The sequence below is a fragment of the Sebastes fasciatus genome, chromosome 19, assembly GCF_043250625.1.
Source record: "Sebastes fasciatus isolate fSebFas1 chromosome 19, fSebFas1.pri, whole genome shotgun sequence".
Classification (NCBI taxonomy): domain Eukaryota; kingdom Metazoa; phylum Chordata; class Actinopteri; order Perciformes; family Sebastidae; genus Sebastes; species Sebastes fasciatus.
Window position 1 is genome coordinate 25,316,666 of NC_133813.1, and position 25,186 is coordinate 25,341,851.

At 39.9% G+C, this 25,186-nt stretch overlaps 1 protein-coding gene across 3 annotated transcripts; it reads right to left on the reverse strand.

The window, feature by feature from the left end:
• Positions 1-8,301: 8,301 nt before the first annotated feature.
• On the reverse strand, positions 8,302-23,686 carry fam78ab (family with sequence similarity 78 member Ab). Of its 3 annotated transcripts, none has more exons than XM_074618529.1 (3): positions 23,160-23,685; positions 22,125-22,428; positions 11,388-14,262 (listed from the first exon to the last, which is right to left on the reverse strand). In XM_074618529.1, exons 2-3 carry the CDS (start codon positions 22,385-22,387, stop codon positions 13,737-13,739), a joined length of 789 nt encoding a protein of 262 aa, XP_074474630.1. In that variant the 5' UTR covers positions 22,388-22,428; positions 23,160-23,685; the 3' UTR covers positions 11,388-13,736. The 3 variants fall into 3 exon arrangements, with proteins under 3 accessions (XP_074474629.1, XP_074474630.1, XP_074474631.1); XM_074618530.1 differs by lacking the exon at positions 23,160-23,685 and adding an exon at positions 22,525-22,657; XM_074618528.1 differs by having other exon boundaries at positions 8,302-14,262; positions 22,125-23,686.
• Between the last annotated feature and the right edge of the window lie 1,500 nt (positions 23,687-25,186).

Sequence of the window (25,186 nt, forward strand, 5' to 3'; positions counted from 1 at the left end):
GACCTGCCCTTACTCAACCTTTTGTAAGCTGCTTTAAATTGTGCAACTGCACAGAGAGAGAGAGAAATTAAAGTAATGAAAGGGGACTAAGTCTTATGTTTTATTAATGTGGGTGAAGGTATTAATATTCACAGAAATGAATTATGGACAATGCAGGCACAGGTCACATGAGGTGTTGAGTTTAACTTCTCATAAAGTAGTTCACTTTATAATTGTGTGTAGAGATGTAAATGCTTTTCCCCTCAGGAGCCTCTTGTGATGTCTGCGTTCATTACAAAAGCCTTGGCAGAGTGTGGGAGGTGTAGCTTCCAACGACATCACACGCCGTAATTACGCTGATGGCAATTAAAGTTTTCCTATAAGTGCCCTTGTTCCCGCTTGTGGGATGTTCAGTGTTTAATTGCTATCATTAATTTAAATGGAAGAATACACTATTATATACTGTGTACTGTAAGTAGTTGTTGTCCTTATTTAAGGCTTTTAGTCTGACAGTCCAGATGTCGTCCTGATGTTGTTTTAACACTAATCTCTTACATAACTGTAGGGGTTTCGATGTGAGTGCCTGGTTAAGCGCAACATTGATTTATCTTGATATATGTGAAGCATTACGTTTAAATTAATGACATAATATTGACTGCAGGTCTTGAAAAGTCTAAGGTGAGACACCCAAGACATTTCTTTATGGTCAATTTTGAGATTTTTTTTTGCTTCTGTAACATGTCTTCTTTCAGACTAGCGGAAAGAAAACATCCAAAATACACATTTAGGTGTTTATTTTACTACTTTGTCTATTTGCGTCTGTAGATTTCTCCTAAATTCACCCAAAATTAGCATTACATAATGCCTCATTTGCATATTTAAACATAACATATCAGAAAACGTGTAATACAAAAAATATTTGTCCTAATCTAAGTAATCAACTGGGGAATTTTCATGGTCAAATCTTTTAGTTACATTTTTTACCCTATGCACCTGTAAGCAATGTACTAAGCAAGCCTCAAGGAAGTTGTTTTGACCAGAAAATCACAATTCAAATTTCAGATTTTGATACACAACATACAGCTCTTCTTTTCAGTTGATTAACCGTACAATTATTATTATATTGTTTTCCCACCAAAAAGATGCAGCACTTCATGAAAGTGTACTCAAGTGACAAAAATAGTGGATGGTCACTGTGTTGCTCAAATGAAATATGGCATTTTCCTTATGTCAGTTTCCGGCTTAAGCACTTGAGCAGATTCCCTGCGTAGCTTGTGGCGAATCAGCAGCTGGGTGAGGAGACAAGATGGATCGCTGGAGTGACAGCCAGCAAAACACCCACAGAAAAGCTCAGTACGGCTCCATGACTGCACAGACAGGCTGCGGTGCAAACATAGATGTGCACACTGACACACAGAGCCGGTGACATGCACACGTTTGTATCATTGTGAGGTCTTCACAGGGAGCATACTGATGTAATGTATGTCCACAATTCCTTACTGTATTTTGTACCTCACTTAAATTTAAAGTCAACTTAAACAACAAATCCTTTTCTTTGCAAGCATCCTGTTGAAGAAGTGAGCACTAAAACACACACACACACACACGCACACACACACACACACCCACACACACACCCACGCGCACACACACACCCACACACACACTTTTCTCTGAAACCATTTGACCCTCTGTTCTGCATCCTCTATGTGCTAATAAATCAGAAAATGCCAGCACGTAGGCAGAACAAAATTGAACAAAAACAGGATTTTCCAAGCTGCGAACATGGAGAATGTAGTGTTTATTAACAGCAAAATAATTATCTCAACAAACATACATGCACAGAGCACACGTGAGCGGTGTTTAACGGTGAAGCAAGCACAGCCCATAAAGACTGTGGATTCAGCTGTGCGCCAACTCAAGGCAGAAGACATGCAGTGCAGTTTTATTAGTGATGAGAGAATTTGACTTCACAGTTAACACCCATCACGCAGAAGTGACACGTGTGCAATCGGTCACGGGAAAATCTGTCTAACTACAGCATGAAAGAATATCCTTGTTCGAACATTTTCATTTGAGGTACCGTGTATATCACTGTATAGAAATGTGTTCTAATGTGATTTACAGTACTTGAAGCACACACTCACAAAAAAAACAGACAAAATAGTTAGAGTCCAGTGCAGTCCAGAACAAACGAGCACCAGCTTTGAAAGTGTGTGTGACATGTTCACATTAAATACCAAATGTTCCCCCCGAGGAAGTGACTTAGTCATGATAATTGGAAGCAAACTTCAAAATAAATGCACAGAGTTCAAAAGGAGACCCTCCCTTGCTTCCTCTGTGAATGTAATGACTCTCCTTCACACTCCCCATTGCACCTGTCTTGCATAATGTACGGGATTTTACAATACATATCAATAAAGGCTGTTTTTTCAAAATCAGAGACTCTTAGCCAGAAATCTCCTCTTCAGTAGCACTTGCATCCACCAAACATCCCAGTTTCATTCCTGTTAATATTCAGAAGGTTTTCATCGAGGGGTTTGTTCATAAATCATTAATAGCCTGATTTATAGAACATTTTATTCCTTAAAAACATGGCGAAAATTGATTTTTTATGGATGTCAGTACATTCTGATTTATGAAGCGATAAAAAGAGATATCCTGAATTCCCACTGTAAAAACCTTTGACTCCAACATGTCAACAATTTTGAACCTGGCTTTATCCAATGTTCAGATTTCTGTTCTGGAAATGTATGCAAATTACCCCATATTTAATAAGATAATGCCTCATTTGCATAATTAAATATAAAATTTCAGAAAACATGTAATACAAAAAAATAATTGTCATAATGTAAGTAATCAACTGGGGACGTTTCATGGTGATATCTTTATTTAGAATTATTATTATTATTATTATTATTGAGTCCACTCATTTTCTGCCACTTATATCAGGTTGCATTATTTAATAGTTGTTATATACTGCTGGGAAGTACTAAAAACATCATACTTTTACTTGCTGTGGTTGATATGATCATAAAATGGATATTAAATAGCATTTAATGTGGTATTAAAAAGCTCCTAACAAGTCTTAAGTGTAACTTGGAGACGCCTGCAGAGACCCTGTGACTGATACGATCAACAGGGACATCGTATCTTGTGACCGGAGGAAAGAGTCGCTTAGTAGAAATCTTTCATTGTTTCTCCCTCCGTTCATTTGTCCTGTTTGTGTTGACTGAGAATCCAACGGGCCAAACAGGATATTACATCGTTGAAAGCACACGGGGATCCAAACACGGGGCAGTTTGTGGCCTCATCAGTCTCTGGTCATTTCATAACAGACATATGCAGCACAGTCAGTGCCTTCAGAAAGTATTCAGTGCTGGTCTTTGTCGACAACGCATAAAACATTTCAGATAATGGTCAGAAGCCGTACTTTACGTCAGACTCTCCCATTTTTCATTGATAGGTTAAAGATTTGCAATCACAAATGTTTTTGAATTCTGTCATTTATTCCACTAAAATGTATTGCTGCCCCCTCTTAGTCGACTAATCGGTCGTTTTGGTCTCAGTTGACTAAGATTTCTTTAGTCCATTAGTCGATTTTTATGCTTTTTTCACGCTGAATGATTTATTACCAAGAAAACTTCTGAGCACATCTCTGATAAACACCAGATTTAAAGTGGTGCTTTTTCTGTCGATTAAATCAACTTATTGATTAGTCGACAAAGAATTTCTTTGGTCGAGGAAAGCCCCAGTAAAATTAAAGGTGACTGAAAAGAATTAAACTCCCATGTTTACTTTTTTCACTTCCTGTCACTGTCTGGCAGGCAAGTTTTTTTTTTGTCTGCCACTCAGAAATTTTATCTGCCACCTTTGAAATCTCTGCGCTAAATGAAGGAATAACATTTTAGATGTGTCATTCAATGTTCAATATATTTTTCATGAAAAACATTATTTGCACGGTAAATTACATTGTTGGAATTACACCATGGCTTCCGGGGGAGCCTTGTTTTTCGGGGCTGGGAGGGTGGAAGATTGTCGCCAAAAACTGAATTTTACAAAAGAACATTTGAACACATAACGATAACGTAACTTTTACTTGAACGTCTCATAATGTAACGGGTAACGTTACTAACTCTCCTCACTTCAACACAGATTTGTTGTTCACAGTGTCGCATTATCAGGAGAAAAAATAGGGTGCGTCCCCTTCAGGTTTAGTAGTAGTCCCGTGCTTTTGAGCACTCCGGGCCCAAACAAACTGAAACATGATACAGCGTGAGAATGCGTCATTGTGCATGCGTACCGGAAAGAATCGTTACAAAGGAATCGTAGTCACGGGGGCATGAGATGCCAAGGAATCGAACATCTACGGTTCTCTATTCCCATAGCGTTTTCCCTGCCTGCCAAAGTGGCGGATGGCCTGACGATTTGACCCGCCACTGCCAACAACTTACCCGCATTTGGCGGGTTGCGGGTGCTAATTTCAGACACTGTTGCAAGTACTGTAACTTTGAAAATCAAGGAGGTGGAAAGTAGTGATATAAAGTATAAACTAAGTCCTGCTCCAAACAACAAAGTTATATAGAAGTCAATCCTGGTAAAGACAGATGTCTTTAGTATATTTCTGTGGATCAGTGGCTAATAAACCTTAGTATTGTCCCAGAGATCACAAAGAATGACGGAGAGCTATCACAACTCTAACATTGGCACCACGGGAGTATTAATAGTAACATCTGGTGGCACAGTGATTATCTGGTATTACAAATAGGGACAGGTGGATGCATGTAGGGAGACACAGCAACATGCTCACAGACTCTGAGTCAAGTAAATATAGCTGTGATCGGAGAGCTCAGGAATGTGACGAGGATAGCACAGACACTAGAGGCGGCAGTCCAACAAGACATCCAGAAGCTAATGCTGAAGCGTTTCATTTGTGGAGACACGTCATAGGATCAATGATTAGATCCCAGTATAGTATCGCTTTACCTTATCAGCCCCTCTGTCTTCTCTACTTCACCATTATCCCGACTTTCCACAGTTCTCATTAAAGCCACCGGTGGTTAAATCCCAAACTCGTCTTAAGACTTGTGAGTCACTCTCCTCCATATATCTGCAGTGATTCTCTGAGCCTGTACCGAAAGGGACAATATCATCCTCCTGCTTACGCTGTAGACTAAAGATTAATTTGAATCCCTTACCTACGTGCTTAATGTGATAATATTATATACCTGGTGATGAACTGAAAATGAAGCAACACGGTAGAGCACTTTGCAATCCTTTGAGAACGAGTTATAATGGAGGTGCAGTGCAGAATGGGTGTAGAAGAACTGCTATTATTGCTGTCCAGCATAGCTGTGTACCCTCTTCCATTTCAATGACTTAATTCAAAATTCATAAATTCATTTGACCCAATGATTAAATGTTGGTGGGATACAAAGAGTTTCCAAAGCCACTGAGAGTTAGTTATTGTCCTATTGTGCCTCATCTTCTATAATGGAGCTCTGATGCTCAGAATAAATATTAGTGAGCAGTTTGAAAAGGTTTCTTGCCACAGATGGGGTAGGGGAGTCAAAAAGTATTGATGTGTGGCATTTAGGGGGATCTATTGGGAGAAATGGAATATTAATAAGTGTGTTTTCTGTATTGTATAATCACCTGAAAATAAGAAACCTGTTTCTTTACCTTAGAATGAGCCGTTTATATCTACATAGGGAGCAGGTCCTCTTCATGGGGACATGTCTACTAGAAGGTAACCAGCAAATTGCAAAATCTGATCTGAGATCTGCAAAAACTTGCAAAACCTCTTGCTGCCCGACGACCTATCCAAATCTTAACTATTAGAGGCCAATGCTTAACCTTAATTATTCCATATCAATGCCTAACCTTATCCATCTCGCAAAGGTTTCCCCAATTTGCTGGTTCCATTCTAGACACAACCTCTTCACGTAGCCAGCCACCATGTTTCTACAGTAGCCCAGAACGAACAAACCAAATACTGGCTCTAGAGAGGGCCATTCGCGTTTTTGCTTTTTTTGCATCGGCCACCGTAAATCTCCTACACACTTGGCACACGGGAGAAGTTTCAGTTGGTTGCAATCTGCAACCTCACCACTAGATGCCGCAAAATCCAACACACTGCACCTTTAATTTATTAACAATAAGAACAATATAATATTGCCAGTTTTATCTTTTAAACAGCAATATAGCTACAAGTGTAAATTAAAGAAAAGTACAAATGAAAATCCAGAAAATAATAATATATAAGAACTAGAATGGCATTCGTAGAGCTCAGACCTCCGCCCCCCTCTCCGTTCAGCTTGCGCCATCATCCATGTGTATTTTTGTTTATGTTGAGATCAGCTGTATGTAGCGGAGTATCGTAAAACACTTCATTCAAACTGGACAGAAACAAAGTAAAACTCACCTAAACCGTCATCGTTACTCTTTCCAACAATCAGAAAGTGTGCTTTGGTCCAACTCAACTGTAATTTCAGTGAGTTTAATGTGAAAAAACGCTGATTCTACAGTTGTTCCTCCCTCCTTCCACCCCCCACTCTCTCTGTCTCTCTCTCTGAAGGAAGAAGGCGAGGTCATGCGTCATCAACGCGTCATCAGTTACACTGCGCATGTGTTATACCCTGTGGTCTTAATATTCTGGCTGATTGTAATCCTTAAAAGAATTTCTGAAGCCGGATCATGATCGTTCATTGTACCACACCCCACCCCTCCAAAAAATGTCATTAAAATCCATCGCAGACTTTTGGAGCAATCCTGCTACCGGACAAACCAACAAACAAACGCTGGTGAAAACATAACCTCCTTCCTAGGCCTTTGGCCTTGGCGGAGGTAATAAGATTGAAAAGAACTGTGAAGGACTCAATAATTAGAGATTGAGAAGAGCTAATAGAGAGGTGCAGGAATGAGTCCTAAAATCCGGAAATGAGTTAGCATTTTAGCACTTCCGGTTCCCTCGTCTGGAAGTCAATGTGTTTTTAGTTAGATGGCTGAAATAAGGTCTGTGGATAACAAAAGCTGAAGAAATTTGAACGGTTTGTTCTACGATATAAAATCCATCAGTAAATATCCCACTCGTGAATTTTGAATGTTTTACGTGTGTTAAAAAAGGCGGTTGCGAACAAGTGGCTAAATGAGACTACTAGACATCATCACGCCGACTCCTCCGCCGTTACAGCCTCGTTGTGTATACTCACGCTCATGTGACAGTGTTGTAGTTCGTTTATACCCTAACGTCAGCTTTTTACCTCTGCCGATTATGAAGATTGTCTTGCTTAACAAAACGTGTAAGTCATTTTCTGCAATAATCCAACACTCAATGGAAAACTCCCATTGGCTTTTTGTTGAGGGAACCAGGGGGATTCTAACTTCCTGGTTGGCCTACAGAAATACGTCATCCCTGCAGTGCACTATAGAGTCACTTCATGACTGGTAGAGGAGTCGCCATTCTCCACACATCAACAGACACAATGGAGTATTTATTTTTACCAGCTTTCACACTGCTATAAAGGCAATAGTGTGTAAATACATGAGTGGTATATCTTTGAACCAAAAGGTTGACATAACGCACAACGCCACTGAATTCATTTGTACTACAGATAAATTCTAAAATCGTCACAGTTTTGAGGTTTATATGTAGAATTTCCTTTCTTTCTAATCTTTAGCAATATACAGTAGTTGAAAATTAAAGTTCTTGTCTCATTGATTCAGGTTTTCCCGACTGTATGTATGTCAAATCCACATAGTCCCTAACCATACGAGTCTAAAGGATCTATACTGTATTAATCTGTCTATTTTTTATCATCTCTTGATTTAACCCAGTCTTTCACTCTACTATGTCCTCTCTTTATCTTCTTTCATTGCTTTTAATCAACAAAAAGAGACATATATAGAGCAGAAACATCCTCTCCGGTGCTGTAGGGATCTCTTGACTGCCCGAGTTGGCATACAGTACATCATGTGCTCAGCCATGTATGTGTAGCCTCGGGGTTTCTTCGTATGAATGCAGGCTTTCAAGATTTTTCAATTCGGCATCGGAGACTGCATTTCTTTCTTTCTGTCGTGGCTCAGAGGCTATCTGGTTCTTTGATTTGTGCAGTGAATAAACCCACAGAACAACATGTTTGGAAAGAAAAGCACCCTGAGGTGGCACATGTATGGATGAAACTAGTAGATTCACACAGTATAATCAGTCATTAAGGAAGTCAATGTAGAGTGTACATTTACCAGACAGCGAAGGAAACTCACTGTTTGAATATCACAATGGGAAACATATGAGCTAAAAAGAAAAGAAGGAAAGACAACAGATAATATTTGCACATTTTATTCATTCATGAAAAAGACCTTTTTATATATTTTCTTTCAGGGTTTGTTTCCCCAGTGTTGTGCATTTTCACAGTTTTAAATATTTGCCAGAACTGACCCATTTTCAAGTATTGGTGTAAAAGTCAAAGCTGAACACAAAGAACACAAACTGCTTTAACTACTTCAGTGCTGTATTTCCAGGAAACAAACCAAACAAGATGAGAAACGTACACATAGTCGCTCATATTATCTTCTGTGCTACATTTATGGTTGTGTTTAAACCATGGGGACTATGTTGATTTATAGTAAGGAGAACAGCAAGATGAACTGAACTTTTCTTTTTTAATGGGAAAGAACCAAAAGGCAAAGCCAGGAAATGAAGGCAGGTGGTCCTGAGTGTGAACTGGGGATGTTTTATAGAGAGGCCAAGTCCCGCCCCTTCCGGTGGAACACCATGGGACCATATTTTGGAAAAAATATGAACATAATCAACGGAGATAGACAAATAATTTTTTGATCCCGTTTGAATTGAAAAACTTAATTTTGCAAGTCACGAAAGTCTCAGTTTGTTGTAAAACTGTTGAAGTATCAGACTGAAAATACGTAATGAAGGAAGACGACACACCCAAAAGTTGTGAAAGTGACGTCGCGTCTTGCTGAAGCTACGATGCCTGTGTGTTTCCTACTGGGATGAACTCACACCAGCAACGGGTCTGATCGTTCTTTCTCTTCCCGGCTGCTAAAGACACCAGGAGTCGCTGGAGAAAACACATCAGGTAAGATAACGTTTCATTTGTGCATTGAACATAGCTAAGTTAGCTAGCTCTAGCTAGCTAGTGTTAGTGAAATATGTTGTGCGAGACGAGAGATGTAGTTCACTGAGCGGTTTCACACAAAACTAAATGATACTACGACAAACCTACGACAAACCTACGACTAACTGACTTTCTTGACCTGCAAAATTATCTTTTAAATTGACCAACATGTGTGATTCATGGCGCAATTCAAACGGGATCAAAAAAATATTTGTCTCTGTTGACTACCGTACATATTTCTTCCGAAATAGGTCCCATGGAGTCCGCTGGAAGAGGAGGGACTTCACCTCTCTATTGGGGGGGATGATGATTTACTAATGCTTCATGGGAGTTAAACAGCAATTAAATCTGAAGCAAAGGTAGCAGCCCTCAGAAGAACTGTAATGGTGTGGGTTTAAGAGAGGAGGCTTTCATCCACTTGGCCCAGCTGTACAAGCAGAAAAAAAAAAAGAAAAATCTTTCACATGGCTACATTTTGCATTTGTGATGTTTCTCAGGACATGCTAAATACATGTAATGATCAAAAACAACCGAAAACAGGCCTGTTATTAAGTGCCAAGAGGTTTTAGAGTTCACGAGTTACTAACAATAACCTACTGCATAGTTTTGGCTTTGTCCAATTTTGGCAGCTTTTGTCCTCCGTACAGCAAACAAACTGTGCGATTTTGTTTTTCTGTGGCTTAGTTAAGGAAGCACATAAAGAATTTATGAAGTTCTTCTGTTGTGTGAACACAAAATACACAACATTAACACATCTTTAACAAATTCAGACACACACAAAGAAGATAATTAAGTGCCCTTATCCTAGAAAATAACACGAGATGCTACTGATAGTTGACAGGCACCCACCCAATGAGCTCAGTTAAAACCTACTCACTCTAGTTTAACAGCAGAAATAAATGCACGTATCACTTCCTGTTTATTAGTAAACAGGTGTGTTTGTGCATATGGCTTTGTAGCATGTGCATGTGTTCAGACGGTCCACGTGCAGGGCTAATAAATGAGTCCTCACTGCCAATGTGACACTGCTGTGACAATCCGATACCACACCAGGCCTGCTCCGTCCCCTCAGGGTGTTTATGTGTGTGTTTTTATGTGTGTGTGTGAGGGCAAGCTCTGTCCCTGTTTTATGACAAGGACGTAACCTCCCCTGCACTTTGTTTGTGTGTGTGTGTGTGTGTGAGAGAAAGAATCATGACTCAACAACAGCAGAAGCACATCAGTGAAACTCCTCATCCTTCCTAAATCCCTCAAATGGGATTTAAACACACACGCTCACATGACTACACACACACATGTTGTGAGTGCGGGACACTCTGCGTGTTCAGGTTGAACTACATTACATGTTGTCCAGCTCCAGAGTACTATCATAACATGAGCTGCAGCTTTCTCTGCCGCCTTCAGAACAAACCACAAACTGAAATAAACTGTGGTTAACGTCCAAGTTGTGCTCGGTAAATGTCACCGTTATTTTAATCTGGCTTTAATGTCTAAATTAGTTTTCACCTTTGTATTCAGAATACTCCCTCACCGCCACTTGGTTCATTTTTAGGACTTTGACGGCTCCCTTCACACAAACACTTTGACCCTGACCTTTGCTGTTTGACCTCACTTAAACCCTCACCCATGAGTCCAGCTGGCCCTGGCGTTGCACGGCACCGACTCGGCACAGTTCAGTCCATCTAGGGCATGCAAGTGTGTCACAGCAGATCTAATTATGACAGCAGTCCCCCCACCAGCCTTTTACTTCCCTTCTCCCCTCAGCACAGCAAGAGCCCTGCGACCCAGCCTGAGCAGAGGCTATCCTAGTTACACATGAACCGAGCCGAGCAGGAGCGGCTATATTCAGTCATGCGTGGGCTTAAAATGTAATTAGAATCGCTGGTGGCATCAAATTGATCAAATGGATGTTTGAGCTCTGGTTCAGCTAAATAATACTACATTAAAGCTACACTTGGTAACTTTTTGTCATAATTGCTCAGACTGTCACTATATCCTGACAGTAGTACATGAGACAGATGATCTGTGGCTGGTTTTGGCTCGACTGTTCTCAACATGGCGGCCGGGACACTTTCTCATTTTACAACTAAACAGTACACTAAAATATGTTTTTGAAAACATTTGAGGAGAGAAATAGGCATTACAGTACAGGGCTGCACGATTTTGAAAAAATATCTAATTGCGATTATTTTGACTGATATTGCAACGTGATTTGTGATATAAGAGGGAATGATCATTTGTACATCATTAATCTCATTTTCATTGAAAAAAATATTGAAATGATTATGGTGTGATTTTTTGCAGGAATGTCGGAAACTGCTGGACGCCAGTAAAATGTTTATTATTATTATAAATATTTATATAAAGCATTTTCAGTCCAAAATGGTGGCATCGGATGTTGTCAAAAAAACACTGGAGTTTCATCTGTTTGCTTCTATACTCTTTGGTGGTATCGATCTTCTCATCTAATTATCGAAAGAATAAAGCGAATAAACGTATTTCCCCAAATTTCAAACTATTCTTGGTAGAAATATCAGCCAAAGTTCTACTGAATAATTCTGTCGTGTAACGGTTATATGGAGAGAATATCCTAAAAAACACAAAGTCTGATGGATGAATGCTTTGTACGATAGTACGATAGTAAGAAGACGCTAATACACTGAAATAGCAGCGGCTTACTGATCTTTCTGAGATACACGGTGCAGATCAGATTTGCATGCAAATTATTCCTTTGGTTGGAGGCATAACATGGGAACCTGGTGAGCACAGTGAGCTTGTTTGTAACATCTGAAAGTGAAAAACTGGCCATTAAAAACTGGCCAACTTACAGAGCTCATTAACAGATTTTAAAATAGTATGTGTACATAAATCACTTTTTATCCCTATTTGGGCTTCCTGTGATAAACACAGCCTTTCTCTCTGCTTTTAAGAGTCTGCAGCTGAAGCCCCGTCTCAAAGATTAACAGCTTAACGGGCATCATCTCATTTAATGTTGGTATTTAGCTGACCAGAGCTGTTTGTGTATGCGCGTGTTTGTGTCTTAGCGGCGGTGAAATAAAGGGAGACAAACCCCCACATTTCTGCAAGCGAGAGCTACAACTGGCAGGGCAGAGAAGTGGGTCATCTATATGCCAACCGAGCAGTCAGGATCAAACTTGCATACCTCCTGCTCTGCTTTTCAGCCTCGACAACAGATAGAAAACGAGAAAGAGGAAGTGAGAGGAGGAACACTGGTGTAGATAAAAATTACAGATGATTGAGGGCGAGGGATAAAATGCACTGTTAACACGAGAGACGCGTTGTGAAAAGGGCTGTTATTGATTTAAAGGAAGGCAATAATAATAGGCTAAATAAAACGTGTGTAAGATTGTCAAGAGTGACAACACAGCAGATATCCTGCTGTTCTTATTACTGTAAGTCTCCAGTTATTTCCCCTGTCTGTGTCTGCTTATTAATCAAAGTATTGATTGTTCAATGTGAGCAATACAAACACTTAGTTTCTCGCTGTGCTGTGGCAAGAAAGAGTAGGCCAGACAGGAAGGAAGTGAAAAAGGGGCCCTGAGATGGAGTGAAACAGAGAAAGGAAAACTTCCGATGTTGAATGCTACAACTGCCTATAAACAGAATAGGAAGTGAATGAAATGAGGTTAGCTGAGGAGTGCTTTTTGCTCAAGCTGTTATTGCACATTATTGTGTCGAGTGCTATTGACAAGGGAACAGCTGTTACAGCTGTTCTCTGTATCAGTACAGAGCATCTCTTCTGTTGCATAATACACTTGAAAACACAACTAGTTAGCTCGTTGTGTCACTGTGTCTATGCGTAACGCTGGTTGTACTCGTGAGACATTACATTTGTCAGGTACATGCAAAAGCCTTCAGACCGCGGTCTTCTTCTGTGGTATTGTTCCTGTCCTAAACCCACACACGCCAGCACCAACAATCTGGAAGAGACGGGACGAATAAGCAAAATACTGCATTGCACTTTGTTTAAGGCTAAAACGTTTGCAGTGGAAAAGCGATGTAAACTTAAGGCAGCATGGATTGAATGTCTTGCATGTTCTTAAAAAAAGTACTAAAATCTAGTATGTCACCCAAATGCAACAACAAACAAAATGAAATGCACTCTTCTCCCAGCCCATAAATAAAAACACAACTGGTATTCAAGGTTTGTGCATATCCATGTATGCAGCAGGTGCGCAGACATGGTCATGTAAATACTTAAAATGCACCCACACTCACAAACCCCATATCACTTGGCCCAAACAGCCAAAATATAAAACTGAAATATAAAAACAAAGAAATTCTCTTCATTTTTGCAATGACTTCGTTTAGCACAGTGCGACCCGACCCGGTTTGAAGGTAGAATGGTTGCAGTTTGTTCGCTCCAGTTTCAAAAAGTGTGCTCAAGCCCCCACCTCAGAGCAACAGCTGGTCTTTTTCTCAGAGCCTGTTGCCTGTTTTTCTCTCTGTCTTTTTTTTTTTTAAACATAAGAGAGAAGAATATAGAGGCAAAAAAAAGAGGGGAAAGGGTTAAAGCGGTGAGAGCTGGTGATGAGCAGGAACAAAAGAAATAAGAGATGATACTGTTAAGGTATCCAAGGCCAGTCTGGTCAGTGAAACAGGTCAGTATTTGGGTGGGATGACCACCACCGGGTCACCGTTCTTTGGCCGCCACATCAGCACCTGGGCATCGTTGGCGTTGGGCTTGACCGTGGCGTTAGAGGGGATGGACTCGTTCTTGCCCAGGATCTGGGGCTGATCCTGTGACACGGGCTCGTTCAGAACGGCCCTGTGACCCAGAGGTTTTTCCGGGTCCACGTGGATGTGAAGCCGCATCCTCCAGCGGATTGTCTGCAGGACGAGTGTCTCTGAGGTGGCCTGGTTGATGGCCACAAGCCAGGTCGTAAAGCTCTGGTCTCGGCGGATGCTGCTAAGCTGAGGCACGTTGCTGTCGCTGACGGGCACACCCCAGGTCACGCTGGGGTAGAAATTGTCATTCATACTAACAGTGAACTTGCTGTCCTTCTTGGTGGGGCCTACCACAGTGCATGTCTCCGTGGTGTTGCCGTACCACGGGTAGTTCACCCCATCCGAGTCGCTGATGGCCTGGATTTTGCCCTCACGCAGGTCGGGGAGCTCCCAACTCGACCTGGAGGTTGAGAGTCACAGATGAGTATTTACCCAGAAATGGAGCTCATAGTCATTAAAGAAATAGTGCGTAACATTTCAGGGGATCTTTTCATTAGTGTACCTGAAAAGAATCGTTCTGTTCTCGCTAGCTTAGAATGAGCCCTTCATATCTACATAGGAGCGGGTCCTCTTCACGGAGTCTGCCATGTTGCTCTGCCATGTTTCTACAGTAGCCCAGAACGGACAAACCAAACACTGGCTCTAGAGAGAGACTTTTATGTTACCTGAAGGCCACCGTAGTTCTTCGACAAGCGGTAACGTGAGCCGCAGAGTGCAAAACCGTGGTACCACCAGCCGTCATCTGACTTCCATTGCTCCTAAATTTGTGTTATTATAGTAAGGATGGCCTCTGAGCGAGGCAAACGACGTTGCCACAGTTTTGCACTCGGCGGCTCACGTTACCCCGGTCTTGGTAAGGGTGGAGTGAGCGGAGGGGTACTCAGTTGGTTGCAATCTGCAACCATACCACTAGATGCAAACAAATCCTTCACACTGTACCTTTAAGTGGCTGTTGAGATTAAAGGATAATTGCACTTTAATACAAATTTGGTGTTTTGATCATAGCTTTGGTCATCATTTTATCGGTTATGATAACTGACGGGGCAAGAAACATGATCGAACAACAACAATCAAGCCAGTTTTTATTTAAACCACTTCCTTTGGAGTGAAATGTTGTGTAATAATGCATAGTTGCACAAGAGAACTGTATGCACGTACAAGTACAGTGACCCAAAGTTGAACCAGGAAGTTGTCTGTAAACTGAGATGTATGTTTACAATTGGCAGTTTGGACCATATTGCCTTTGTTTTCTCTTCCAGGTACGTTGTAACACATAAAACTGAATGAATGAACTGTTACGTTTTGAACACAAACAGAAAGGCTTCTTTAGGTTTAGGCAACAAAACTACAACTTTTTTTAGATTTAGACAACAAAAACATCATGTTTTTGGTTTCAAAAGTGAAAGTGAAACTTAACGCTTCTGAACACAAAGACAACTACACGTTGTTGGTTTCACACAGGAAAACCCTGGCCTCATGCTGTCTATACTACAACGCCTGACTAATGTCCTACAGTCGCTGGAGTTGGCTGTCGTGCTGTTTTATACTTTCTTTCGGTTATCTGCCATGTCAATAGATGATAAAACCTACTATTGGGTGTAGTAGGCCCCTATTGGCCCAAATCTATGGTGCTTATAGCGACCGATAACGCACATTTAATGGCCTGACAACAGTCTAATCAACTGTCTTTATAGAGATGTCATCATTTCTATTACTGATATAAATCATGGCCAAAAACTACAAAAATATAACCCGTTGTAAGAATTATCCTTTAAATTCATCTCTGGCACACTAAACCAAACCAAAGGATTCCTCGTGTAAAAAGCTCTCCCGTCTAATCCTTTCTGTATAAATAGCTGAGAATTTGCATCTCAATAGGGTGACAAGTCTCCTTCTTGATATCATATCCAGCACACATGACAGACACAAGGAGTTGACTCAAAGCCTCACAGTTGGAGCTTTCCGACAATTTTCTGCAGAGGAAAAGTACAATACAACAATAAAATATTGTGACACACACGGCGGGCGACACTGAATGGCTGGAGTGACCTGCTGGCACCTCTGGTCTGTCCACCTATGGATTTTCCACCCGCAGCAGGACTAAGATTACCTTTCACTCTCTGAGGCTAAGGATCAGTAGGACAGAGGAGATAACAGTTTGATCACCATCCCCATGACTTACTGCCTGCTCGGCCTGGCCGCGCATTCTGATTTATGTATTCACCCGGGGGGTGAGATTAGCATGTCATGCATGATAATAGCTGGCCCTTGTGTGTGCGTGTATACATTTCTGTTCCGGAAAATCACTTAATCCTCTCAACTGATGCATCCAAAACAATTTGCAGCAATTCTCCACTTTGTCAGGAACTCAGACAATATTTCAACAGCAGACTGTTGACTGCAGACAGACAGGTACGATGTGAAGGCGTCTACCCGCTGAGGAACTTTGATCATGAGTGGTGAAAGCATTGCAGAGATATGGCTCACTTCCTGTTTGTGTCTTCACTGCCGGCTTTGTCACAGCCAAATGGTCTGACATAAGTGGTGTGAGTGTTTGCGACAGAACCGCAGGGAGGTTAACAACCATTCACTCAAAAAAAAATACTCAACTGCCTCGCATTGTGACTGAGCATGTCAGTTAGTGCAAATGGTGCATGCACTCTAGCACAGTGACTCCCAACCAGGGCTACTTTTAGCTCAGGGGAACTACTGTAGCTGCCACGGGATTATGATTTGACTAAAGAATAAACATATGTACACATATTGAGTGAGCTATAAAGTTAGCAAGTGAGCAGAGATGTCTAAATAGTTAGCTAAAAGTAATGAATAAATGGCTGATATACAGTGGATAGCTAACATTAAAAGGAATATAGACAGTTCAAACAGTTAGCTACACTTAGCCTATTGGAGAAGTGGTTGAAATAATTAGCTAAATGGATAAATGGCTGAAATAGATAGCTAACAATAAAAGGAATATACTGTAAATAGTTCAAACGGTTAGCTACACTTTCTGGATAAGTGGTTGAAATAAATTTAGTTAGCTTAATGATGTATTAACGGCTGAAATAGATAGCTAACATCAAAAGCAATATAAACAGTTCAAACGGTTAGCTACACTTACTAGATAAGTGGTTGAAATAATTAGCTAAATAATGGATAAATGGCTGAAAAAGACAGCTAACATTAAAAGGAATATTAACAGTTCACACAGTTAGCCAGTTTGCACTGACTGGATAAGGGGTTGAGATAGCTAAATAATGGATAAAGGGATGATACGTCAAGTTTCTGCCACTGGTAGTACAAATGCAAACTTGACCAGACTACAACACAGACAGAACGCTGATGGTTTAATTGTATTGTACTATACTATAAAAGTGGATATTGTTTGAAGAATATTTTTAACAATATCCACTTTTATAGTGTTAAAAGTGCAATGTGTAGGATTTGGCGGCACCTAGTGGTGAGGTTGCAGATTGCAACCGACTGAAACTTCTCCCGTGTGCCCAGCGTGTAGGAGAACTACAGTGGCAAACGTGAAAACGCGATTGGTTTGTCCAGTCTGGGCTACTGTAGAAACATGGCAGCCGTCTCCGTGAAGAGGACCCGCTTCCTATGTAGTAGATATAAACGGCTCATTCTAAAGTAACGCAAACTCGATTCTTATTTTCAGGTTATTGTACACTAAATAAAATATACTTATTATATTCCATTTCTGCAAATAGATCCCCCTAAATTTTACACACTGTCCCTTTAATCGTGTAAAATAACATCCAGTTTAAAGTCAGTTCAAATGAACATTTGGAACATTTTGGATCATGACTGGTGGTGTTGATGAAGCGGGTACTTGAGTTTATCTGACAGGGATGTCAAAAATTTGGGAACCACTGCTGTAGTACACGGTTCAATTTCCTGTTCACCTATTATTATTAAACCTTCAGTGATTGTTATAGGCCCTGTGTTCTATAAATCAGAACTGAAAGCTCTTTAGCAAAGGTTTGACTGAACCAATATCATCTTAAGCCAAATTCACCACCACATGTTAGAGTATAACAACCCTCTTGAAAAATGCATCCAAAAGATATCTGCTGTCTTTCAACATATTGTGAAGATTGCATGTGTTTTGGACAGAAATCTTAATGTAAGTTGATTTCACGGGCTGAAATTGAGCAGACGATGTGTAAAAGGTTCCAAAGCTTTAGGTCTGATGACAACACGAGGATTATTAAAAACTTCCTTCATTGAGAAATCGTGTTTCTACTGAGCCACACAGAAACACAGCTCATATCCTGTTTCTGCAACATTAATTTTTCATTTGCATGTTGTGGGCAAATTGGTTTAGAGTATCAGAATTCTGTTGATAAGATGCAGTAGCAGATGGCGAAGACTGGATCAACTTTGTAGGAGTAGAAGTGAAGAAAGACGGTGCCAATGCAATTAACTAATCAATTACAGCATGCTTAAGCCTCACCACCTGTATGTGTCGTGTGTAGACTACCACACTGCTCTATCAAGAATATTGGCAGCAAGTTCTGTGCGCAAAATTAAAGTGGACATATCATGAAAAACTCCCTTTTTCAGTGCTTGTGCACATACAGTACATTTGTGTATCTGGAGTGTCTACCAACCCACAAACTGAAATAATCAATCAGTTTTTGTGGGCTGCCCAGAAAACGTGATCAGATTTGACACCCCTTCCTATGTCACATGCAGCCTCATTAGAATACTATATATCGCCAAACTACCTTTGTAAAGGTGCACCATATTTTTCTTGCGAGCTAATCAGAGCAGACAGGGCTTTTTCGGGATTGGGTTTTAAAGAGACAGACGCTAAAACGGAGCGTTTCAGACAGAGGGTGAACACATGTATATTCAGACAGACAGTATGAGAAAAATAATGTGTTTTTTGAACATTAAATGTTCTAGTAGAAACCCTAAATACAAGTATGAACCTGAAAATGAGCATGATATGTCCCCTTTAATGTTAATGACTAGGGTTAAACTTCATTTTAAGAAACATAGCCAAAGCAAATTGCATCAAACTCTTACAACAGATCTTTTTTAGTTTCACTTCTGCCACACTTCCTATTTTTAGCGCCTTCAAATTTTTAGGGTAACACAAGAGGCCTCATGTAATCACACATCGGTATGTGTGACTGCCTGCCTGTTGATAAATACACACACACACACACACACACACACTGCTCAACCCTAGAAGTAAAGCCATTCTAAAAAGACGGCTATACAACAAACAGGGAGGAGGAGAGACGATGAATGTGTCCAGAATCCAGAGCACGTCATCCAAAGCCAACAGAGAAATCCTCCACATTACCGTCCTCAGCTGTTCTGTCCAATTACAGCACGCTGAAGCTTTATTGCCATCAAAGAAACTACTTAGTATGAGAGCCTCAGCAGTGAGAGCAGACTCATCTCTCGCATCTTAAAGAGCGGCTTCAAAAATGAACATCAAGAATAAGTGGCCTCAATGTGGTTGTGAAGTTTAACGACTTTAATAATGGCGTATACGATGATATATAGAGAACATTTTTTTTTAAGTGTGTGAGCTACGTGGGGTAGAATGTAATGTAGACGCTGCACAAAGGGGGGATTTGTGGGTGGGAGCATTCAAACACCCCTAGTGCTATATATATATACATGTATATGTGTGATCACTCTTCTTCTTTGTCAATGTGGTTTGTCTGTATTTACCATATGCTGACATGATTTTGGAGATTAATTATATTAATTGCATGTTTGTTGTTTTCCTGCCTTTAGAGTTCAAATTCAAATATAAATAAGCTTTATTGGCATAAATGTTCAGGTTACATTATTGCCAAAGCTAAATTACATATTAATGAATAATTACATTTCACAAAAAATAATCACAAAGAGTTATGAGTTATGTTCTTAAGCACATATCATATGTGAAGGTGCTGATTGCCGTTGTTCTTTAATAGCTGAAAAATGCTGCCAAGTGACATTTAACCTAAAATGTCCCACTTTTGTGCCAGCGTTTGTAATTTAAGTCTGTTTCAACGTCCGTTCGCGATATTTTGCATCCCGTTTGGTAATTAATGCAATCTTTTACACCTTGAAAGATAGGAAAAAACTACCTCTGTGAGCCCAGTCAAGTACACAACACTGGGAATTAGTCTCCAATGTTATGTTTTGGGCTTTTTATGAGACGTGTATGACCACATGAATTTCCCCTGGCAGGACAATAAAGTTGACCTTTGACCTTCAAAGTCAGGAGCTCTTCTACTTTTTGTCTATTGTGTTTCAAAATTGGACGTTTTTTGAATGTGTCTATGTTCCTTTTATATGAACGGTACATCACTAACAAAAAACTTGACAAAATAGCACGACAACTCATCTTCAGCAGGATACAAAAAGTGAATGTTCAAGCTCGGATGAAAGAAGCAATTACTGTAACTAAAAATGCAGTCTACAAAAGGCATTGATCATAGTGGATTTTTAGAAAGTAACTGAGGACTTTCTCACTGTCTCTCTCTCTCTCACACACACACACATGTAGCACCATACTGGGTTGGGGTGTTGGGGAGGGGACTATGTCTCTAATCTTAGACATGCAGCACTCAAACATCCTTTCAATGTCTACAGATAAAGCATATTCTGGGTCAGCGTGTGGTTGCCCACTACAGGATATAAGAACGCTACTTTTCTAACATTTGTACTTATAGCACACATAGACACTCCCACTGATTTCCTTAAAGCTGAATTTGCTCTTGTTTATAACGCAAAATAACTGTATAGACAAGCGGGGGGGGGGGGGGTCTGAAAGGTCAAAGCAATTATTTTCCATCACAATGTCCTTCTCTCATATCTGTCAGGTTTTGAAGTACTTTGTAGCCTGCAGGCACGCAGCCACAAGCCCACATACTGTAGATAACCGAGCAACATTAAAGTTCACTTACAGACAAGTCAATTTACTTACTCTACTTATCTTCCTGAATACAGATGTTAATATTTTCATTGCACGACACAGACTGATGCTGGCGTTCAACTGGGCATCCCAGATGCAACCATAGACAAGTTTCACTACTTAAAGGAACAGTGTGTAACATTTAGGGGGATCTATTGACAGAAATTGAATATAATATTAATAAGTAGGTTTTCTTTAGTCTATAAATCACCTGAAAATATGAATCGTTGTGTTTTAGTTACCTCAGAATGAGCCGTTTATATCTGCATACGGAGCGGGTCCTCTTCATGGAGCTCGAGTGTTTCTACAGTAGCCCAGAACGGACAAACTAAACACTGGCTCTAGAGAGAGACATTCGTGTTTTCCCGTTTTCGCCTACTCGCTTTCACACATGAGAAGTTTCACTTGGTTGCAACCTTTACGAATATGTTCACTGAACAATAATTTTAGCATTATGTCTAATACAAAAACAGGAATGCCAACACTGGCGAGATGAGTGCCTAACATGCTTGAGTTCAAACTAACTTGAAGTTCTCTATTTTGGGTGAAAGCATTTCTCCAAAAGTGTCTCATGTTTCAATCGGAGTCGGATGGTATAAACAAAATATATGTTAACACGTTTACATGTTCCAAAGTACTACATAACTACTTATGTGAACTATAGATTAAAATGTTAATTGATTAGTCGATCAACAGAAAATTTATTGGAAACTATTTTTGATAATAGATTCATGCTACACATTCTCAGGTTCCAGCTTCTCAAATGGCCAGATTTGTCATATATGATAGTAAACTGAATAACTTTGGGGTTTTGGACAAAACAGGACATTTGAAGACGTCACCTTGGGCTCTGAGAAGTCGTGACTGGCATTTCTTCACACTTTTTTTGACATTTCATAAACCAAAAAATTTATTAATAGAAAAAATAATTGGCAAATTAATCGATATTGAAGTGTAATTGCAGCTCTAATGTTAACTTGTTTCTGTAACACATGACCATAGTCTTGAGGAGGTAAAGGATAAAAAAAAAAAAAAACATTTTCCAAGTAACCAACTTTGATTTAAATTATATTATCTGATTTGTGGCATAAGTTATGAACCTAACAGAGCCCCAAGGGCTTTATTTATCAGTTTTAAGGTTCAATATGCCAAAGATAAAGCATTGCACTTCTCTTGTTCATTTAAAGAATGAATGTTCCTCATCATTCCCGGTACATGAGTCTCAACCAAATTCCGGCAACACATGCTCATCATGATGATCGTCAAAGCCTGACAACACAGTAGAAAAAAAAAAAAAAAAAAAAAGCGCCCATGATACTTACATCCCTTTGCTTCCATACATATTGTAGAACTCCATGTGGTTACAGGCTTGAATCCAGCCGATGGTCCACGTCTCTTTACCGGCTACTGGCGGCACCAGGACCCGGGCGTGAGCTCTGAAGTGCGGCGTCCGGTAGCGCAGGACCACACTGGAGGACTCGTCGATGCTGGTGGGGTTTGGGTCGATGGACGTGTTCACCTCCTGGACGACGACACTGTCTCGGAAACTCTTGGGCTTACACCTGATACTCTGGATGCAGCCCATCGCATTAAAGAGCAACACAATCCACAACAACGTCCAGAGGTCTGGAGGAGAAGAAAGGCGCATGGAAACAGCAAGAAAATCACCACATCAGGGGGATCCACATCATGATTTCCAACCAAAAAAAAAAAAAAACTCACCAGATTAAAAAATGTCTATTTGTAGCAGACTGTCTCATAAAAAAAGCCATGCATCTTTGATGCAAAACTTTTTAGAAAAGAAGAAGAAGACAGACCTAGAAGATCTCCATATTTGTAGGGCGCATGCTTTCCGGTGCGTAAAACGCAACTCCATCAAACAAGTGCAGGTGCAATAAGTTTCCTTTCATCCGTGCACTGATGTTTCCAAGTCATTGCCTCCTAAATGCGCTTTTTTACGCAAAATGACTTGACCTTTTGGCAACATGCATCCATTGGAGAGGTGCGCGTAAAAGGTTCATGAGATTAATAATTAACAAAAACTACTAATGTTACACCTTGGCGTCATATTCTCTCTCTTGTGTGATTCTTTATGTCATTACCGGCTATATCTAAAGGCTAATAATGCTCTTTATGTCCAGCTGGTGACAAGAATCATAATCAAAAAGAATGCACATTGCACACTCACAATGCTCACACTATGTGGAACAGCCTTGTGCATTTAATCCACACAATAAAAAGTACAATTTAACTGAACGTTTTTCATACATGTGCGGATTAACGGCTCATGCAGTGCAATTGCATGAATTGTGGTTTATTTCTAGGGGACAAAAAACAACATGCAAAAAGAAGTCTACCTATAAAACAATTGACTGGAAGGTGTCCAGTGTCTTCGGTGTCTCCAGTGTCTTCATTTGGGTGAGATCCTGGAGAGATCCAGTGCGCTCACACAGTTCTTCGGTCCGAGAGGTAATTCCGTTATCTCCTTCACAACCGGCTCCCGTTATTTCTGCCCTATACAGATGTAAATGATCTCACCGTCCCACAGAGACAGAGAGAGGCAGCATTTCCACAATTCTAGTCCAGTTGGAGACGGAGCGCCGCAACCTCCAAAGGACACCACCGGGTCAACTTTAGCACCCATTCCACCGGATCCATTCTCACATTTAAAAAAGAAATAAATTAAAAATAATATATTGCGCCTCTGAAGGGAGAGCTGCAGCTGTCACATAGTGTGAAGCAGCCCGACAGTGTCCGGTCCGGTGTGTGTGTCTGGATGCGGTTCAGCCTAGATTCCAGCTCAAGCTGTCATTTGGTCTCCGGTCTCGTCCCATCATCGCTGCTGCCTCGGCAGGTTCACCCCGCTACGCATTGCTCTATTTCAGCTGCCTGCCTGTGAGAAAGCAGCTTTATAAGTCTCTCTGAGACGACACTTCCGCTCTGAGCTGCGGGCATGCTGGGAAATGTAGGCGTAATGTAGAGGATTTCAGCCCCACAGAGAGATGAGATGAATCAGCAGGCTGCGACCTCTCTGTCTGTGATGAAGAGGATGAAAAGGATGTGATGTTGTGGCATGTTGACCGTTGACCTATTGCTTTACGCATGCGCATTCAAACAGGCGAATAATAATAATGATGATTTTATTTCATTGCAATTTATTTATCTGTATTCTATTTTATTGTATTTTAGTTTTATTGTTTTAATGTATTTTTTTTTCCTTGCTGTGAAGCACTTTGTAACGTTGTTAAGACAAGTACTATAGGCCTACAAATATAGCTTATTATTTATTTATTTTTACTGTCTTGATCACATTCATTTCACTAATTAACTTGGAGATAAATTAATAATAACTTGATTATTATAATTATTATAATTATTATTATTATTAATTATAATAATTATTAAAATTATTAAAGGTTATAGTCATAGTGTAGCAGTGGCATTTTTACTGTCTTGAGCACATCCCCTTCACTATATGATTTTGAGATAAATTAATAATAACTATTAAGATTATTAAGATTATCATTATTTATTCTAATTATTAAAGGCTATGGTCGTAGTGTAACAGTGCTATTTTTTACTGCCCTGATCACATTCCTTTCCATAATTAACTTGGAGATAAATTAATAATAACGTTATTAACTTGTGATTATTGATCTATTTTATTTTGTTTATAGCCTACGTATTAAAATGTGATATTGAACTGTAATTTAGATTTGGCAAAACAAGGTAACATCAACACTCATGCCAATGAATTTAATTCTTTATTTGACTTTATAAAGAGCTTTCGGGGCAGGCTGGATATTACTGAAATCAGTAACTTTTATGTAATCAATAATCAATATTGTCTGTGGTCTGACAATCACATTTTTATTAACATGGTGTTTGTTTCTTCCTATAGCTGCCATGTCATGTGAAAAGTAGCTTTTCTTTTCAGGGATCAATCAAGTACCGTATAGGCTATTCTACAAAAAAACAACCAAAAATTTATATAAGATAAGATAAGATAAGATAGAACTTTATTAATCCTGAAGGAAATTCTTGTACCAGAGATTGTAACAACAAAATTGCAACAATTTCAAGCGTATAAAATACAAGTGTATAATATAAAAAAGTACTATTTCTAGCACCAGTGCCTAATAGAATAACAATTAAGTAAGATACATTTAGTAAAATGAGTAAATAAGATAAGTAAAATAAAAAAGGTAATGTAAGCTAACAAACAGAAAAATAAGTAAGATTGCACATGTTAATATATTTATTGACTCTACTTTTATTTCCAGTAGCTGTGTGTTTAGCAGCATGGCAGCACTTTGACAGTCCATCCTGTGTCTCTCTGTGTCTCTGACATCATGCCAACTGTGCTGCTGTCTGTTTAAGGAGC

What these genes read in the sequence shown, in the direction of transcription:
- fam78ab (XM_074618528.1), bottom strand. Translation starts at nt 22,450, where the DNA reads ATGCGCCTTTCTTCTCCTCCAGACCTCTGGACGTTGTTGTGGATTGTG. An exon ending in ATGTATGGAAGCAAAGGGAT is followed by an intron (nt 14,263 to 22,124) that starts GTAAGTATCATG and finishes CTCAACCTCCAG; the next exon opens with GTCGAGTTGGGAGCTCCCCG.